The 4,677-nt window shown below is 46.7% G+C and overlaps 1 protein-coding gene across 1 annotated transcript in view; it reads right to left on the bottom strand.

Moving 5' to 3' along the window:
* The window catches only part of RGS9 (regulator of G protein signaling 9), a 70,035-nt gene that overhangs the window by 49,478 nt on the left and 15,880 nt on the right, over positions 1 to 4,677 (bottom strand). Inside the window, exons 3-7 of the mRNA XM_007959897.1 lie at positions 4,230 to 4,280; positions 1,129 to 1,235; positions 873 to 924; positions 557 to 615; positions 142 to 218 (exon numbers count right to left, since the gene is read on the bottom strand). Of these exons, the coding sequence (XP_007958088.1) occupies positions 142 to 218; positions 557 to 615; positions 873 to 924; positions 1,129 to 1,235; positions 4,230 to 4,280 (346 nt within the window). The remainder of the gene's footprint in view (positions 1 to 141; positions 219 to 556; positions 616 to 872; positions 925 to 1,128; positions 1,236 to 4,229; positions 4,281 to 4,677) is intronic.

The raw sequence follows: 4,677 nt of genomic DNA, 5'->3' as shown, positions 1-4,677 counted from the left end.
AAGATCAAATATAGACTGTCTTTCTATTCCCTATGCCCAGTGTTTGGCACCTTAATGCCCAATAAAGATGTCTTTTAATAGAAGGAAACAGAGGAGGGAGGCAGGCAAAGAAGAAGATGAATGTGACCTCCTCTCACTCACCTGTACTGCTCTTTGGCCTGCATAACGACAAAGTCCCACTTGTAGTTAATCTTTTTGTTCAAGAAATTGTAATTTTCCTAGAGAAGGAAAACAAAATGAGAACAGCAAGTCCCATGACATAGGTGTGTCCAGCAGGTTATAAAGTCCTCAGTCAACGAGGGCATGTCCCTGGCTCCACGGCAACCCCTGCCCAGACACATCATCTCCCACTCTAGCTCTGCAGTGGTGTACATTCCAGGGGTAGCAGAGGAGTCTCAGAAAGCCTTCAACATGCCTTACTTTGGGGATTTGTTTTTTAAAAACAAACATATTCTAACTCTGATTAGGAAGTGAGGATTGGGGCTGAGGAAGGCTACAGAAACCCTATATTCAACAAAGAGCATCACAAATTCATCAACACTGAAATCCTTTTTACCTTTTCATACTCTTCTAAAATGCCTTTCTTCTTGATATTTCGTTTGGCTAGATAGATGGCTGGAAAAGAAAATAGTGGCATTTTCCATCATTATAATACAAAGCCACACCTGCAGCCTCCTTATGCATAAGGCTGCTATGCTCAGCTTGGCGGAGAGAAGGCTTAGTAGACTAGGTCCCTTCCCCCTGGGGATACTCTCAACACAGATGTGAACTGACATAAAGGTCATGATGACAGCAAGACAAATGTCACCAGAATGCAGCAAGTAATAGCATGTTAAGCACTACTCAGGGTAGATCTTGGGGCCAAGATTTACCATAGTCCGTATCTTCAGCTGGCCACTGCTGGGTGGGCCAGAAATATGGCGTCTACAAAAGAAACCAGGGAAGCCATGTTTAGACACTTGGTTGTGACTCCTCACGCTCCCAGCTCAATGGTTTAAGAGATAAATCTATATCTTAGCCCCCTCAACCATTTCAAAAGTCCTAATCTCTGAGAATATGAAGCCAACACTTATCTTTTCAATAAGATGACAACCCATGGAGTAGACCAAAGTCAAGGCCAAGACTCACCTGAAATCGGTAGAGACTGCCGTCAGGTTTGAGAACAAGATTCTTGGGGTCTTGCAGCGGGTAAATGTAGCCATACTTGACAATAAAGTTGCCCAAGTTCTGGGCCTCTGGGAGGAAGCAGTTCAGACATAAAACTTAAAAGCAGGGTACCAAAGACAGAGCCTCATTGCCCAGCCTCCACAGACCAACCCAAACTCCAGGAGATATGTTTCCTCCTGTAACACTGCATCCAAGGAAGGAGGACAGTAGTCCTGGTCCTCACTATGCAAAGTATCAGCTGGGAACGTGCAAAAAGGAGGACGCCCAGCCACAGCCCAGCAGGCAAACGCAGCATGTCTGGAGTGGAGCCTGGGAACCTGAATTTTAACCAATGCCACAGGTAGTCCTATGTAGGTGGTTTGAGGGTGACCCTTGGAGAAACCTTGAAGAAGCTTCTTCAGGTCCCTGGGTCTGGAAAAGACCAGAGAATTTGGGAGAGAGTGTTTGTTTGGCTCACACTCTTCCTCGCTCAAGGAGAAGTTACTGTCAACTTCTATCTCCAGCTCACCTCCACCTCCGTCCCAGGTCCAGATCCCCCCCCTCCTCTCCACCTCACTCTAATTCCCATACCCCTCTGGTCTGTTTGGAAACATAGCCTCATTTCTAGATTTGCAGAAATTAAAGGAAAACCTTCCTAGTGCTTTCTTAGAAGCAGTTGTGGCCAAAGCACCAATGAAAATCTACATATTCCCATACTGGAAAGGGGACTCAGCTCTACCAATCCTCCAGGCTCACCCCACCCTCTGACCAATCCCAACCCATCCCAGTATAGCCTCCAGGGCTTGGGAAGACTTTCTTCCTGACCCTCCCTCTTCAAGCCCACTCTCTCTATCACAACCAGACCCTCTTTTTTTTTTTTCATGCTTTGTTATGCCAATAGTCTTTTCTCTCGTAGGAATGCTGGTCCCCAGATTCTTTCGGCTCCAATCCCTCCCTCAAACTGCTGCCAAATCTCCTAGATTCAATATGACAATTATATACATCGTCATATCCAAAAGTCCTCCATGGTTTCTGTGGTAGTTAATGTTATGTGTCAGTTTGGCTGGGCCTAGTTTGAGTGGCTGAGCAATTGAATGCAGTGTTCCCCATGAAGACACTGGTAATCAACTCCATGACGGAGTCTACTCGAGCAGCTGAGTAGCTGCTTTAGGGATGTGGTCTGCTTTGAGTACAAAAGAAGAAACATTGAGAAAGGTCTCTGCAGCTCTTTGGCATGCTTGGACCTGGCACGCAGCCAAGTCTTCAGCAGCCTGCCATGCCCTGCCAATGTGGGACTTTTTCTGGACTTGAACTAGTGGCCTATCGTGTTGTTTGATAATCTTGGGAATGTGCCTTTTCACTTGTTGACTTTGGGTTTGCCAGCCTCAGCAGCCAGCAGCTGTGTGAGTCAAGAAAAGCCTCCAGCCTCAGTGGGCCAGGAGCAAGAGGCAGAGCTAAAGCCCAAGGTCAAGAGGCTTTCACCCAAACCCTAGATCTGGCACTTTGAACTTGGACTTCCACCCTCCTAAGCTGTAAGAAAATAAACAGCTGTTGTTCAAACCACCCATTTGTGGTATTTTCTGTTAGGGTGGAACAAGAGAACCAAAGCAGCTTCCTATTGCCTATCTCCCAGGCAAAACTTGGAACCTGTAAATATTCCTAGTGTAGTCTCACTGCTCCTGCTCCATACCCAGCTGACGTCATTACTTCCATTTCCCCTCTGCTGTGGATTAAATTACCAAAAAAAAAAAACCCACTGCCATTGAGTTGATTCTGACTCATAGTGACCCTCACTGGGATTCCAAGGCTGTAAATCTTTACAGAAGTAGGTTGCTTCATCTTCCTCCAACAGAACAGCTGATGAGTTTGAACTGTTGACCTTCTGGTTAGCACCCAAATGTCTTGCCCACTGCATCACCAGAGCTCCCTGGGATTAAATTATGTCCCCCTAAATAAGTGTTGTAGACCCTAACCTCCATGCCTGTGGCTACATGCCTATGTGGGAATAAGTTATCTTTGTTATGTCAGTGAGACAGGATTAGTGTCAATCTCTTTTGAGATATAAGAGATTAAACGAGCAAGCAGAGCAGAGATAGGGGAAGAAAGATGCCAAGCCTCATGACCATTGCCCAGGAGCAGAAGATAAAACAGAGACAATGAAGAGAGAAAGCCTTCCCCACAGCTGGCGCCTTCTAGCCTCCACAACTGTGAGAAAATAAATTTGTTTGTGGAAGATCCGCGTGTGGTGTTTCTGTTGCTACTGCAGTAGCACAGGAGCACCAGGGCAGAATTAGACACACGGAGGTCTCCCAGGGGCCAGGAAGCAGAGCCAAGGAGCACCTTCCCCGGAGCCGACAGAGAGAGAGCCACGCCTAGACCCAGCACCTTAGATTCAGACTTCTAGCCTCCTAAACTGTGACCGTTAAAGCCACCCACTCATGATATTTCTGATATAGGAGCACTAGGTAACGACACTACCTGCATTACCACCCACTCCACTTCTTATTCCTTCACTTCTATGACATTGATCTTGCTAGTTTCTCCTTCTGAGAATACTCTCCAAGCTCCTTTTCACAACATCCCTTCTTTCAGAACTAGTTGTATGCATTACCCCCCCAAGAAGTCTTTCCTGATTGATTCTTCCCCGATTACAATGTCATTTACCTTCTCCCAATTATTTTGTTCCCACATGATTATGCCTTAGTTTTTTATTCTAGTTGATTCACACATGAAAGTCTTGTCTCAACAATTAAAATGTAAACTCCTCAGACACACAGTCTAGGCCTCCACTGAGTTTCTACCTTCTCAAAGATTCCCACATGGTGCTGTGCACCCCAACTGCTATCGAGTTCACCCCAACTCATGGCGACCTCATGTGTGTCAGAGTAGATCTGTGCTCCACAGGGTTTTCAATGGCTGGCTTTTTGGAGGTAGATCATCAGTCCTTTCTTCCAAAGTGCCTCTGGGTAGACCTGAGCCTCCAACCTCTCAGTCAGCAGCCGAGTGTGTTAATTGTCTGCACTGCCCAAGTGCTCCACTGTGCACCCAACAGTCCTCGGTAACAGTACTGAGCGGACTCTCACCCAGATTGGAGATCCACAGCCGCTGGACAATCCACTGCAGAACGTCACTGCCTGTAAAACAAGAATGTTTGGCCATTGTCATAGTGGCCTGAGGCACGTCCAGCCTCCACGCCCTCCTCTACCCTGCCGACTCAGTGTCAGTGCTCAGAGCTGGTCTCACCCCTGTCGGGCTCCAAACCTTCAAAGACTCCCCACTGCTTTCAGTCCAAACTCCACAGCCTGTACTTCAGGGTCATCTGTGATCTGGCTCTGGGCAGATTTCAGCTTAATCGCTCCTGCACACACCCAATCTTGAGCTCTCTCAGGGTATTTATTTTTACCTACAATAATTTGCACATCAATAATTTGTTCATCAACCAGCAAGTAAAGAGAGTAAGTCTTAACAATGAAAATGCACAGACCAGGGCACCTGTTTGAGGGGCTCTGATGGGAGCTCTGGTGGCATAGT

The sequence above is a fragment of the Orycteropus afer genome, unplaced genomic scaffold (assembly GCF_000298275.1).
Source record: "Orycteropus afer afer isolate SDZICR_OR568_19922 unplaced genomic scaffold, OryAfe1.0 scaffold00018, whole genome shotgun sequence".
Classification (NCBI taxonomy): domain Eukaryota; kingdom Metazoa; phylum Chordata; class Mammalia; order Tubulidentata; family Orycteropodidae; genus Orycteropus; species Orycteropus afer.
The sequence above is the reverse complement of the archived record's forward strand: the minus strand, read 5'-3'. Positions and strand labels throughout refer to the sequence as shown.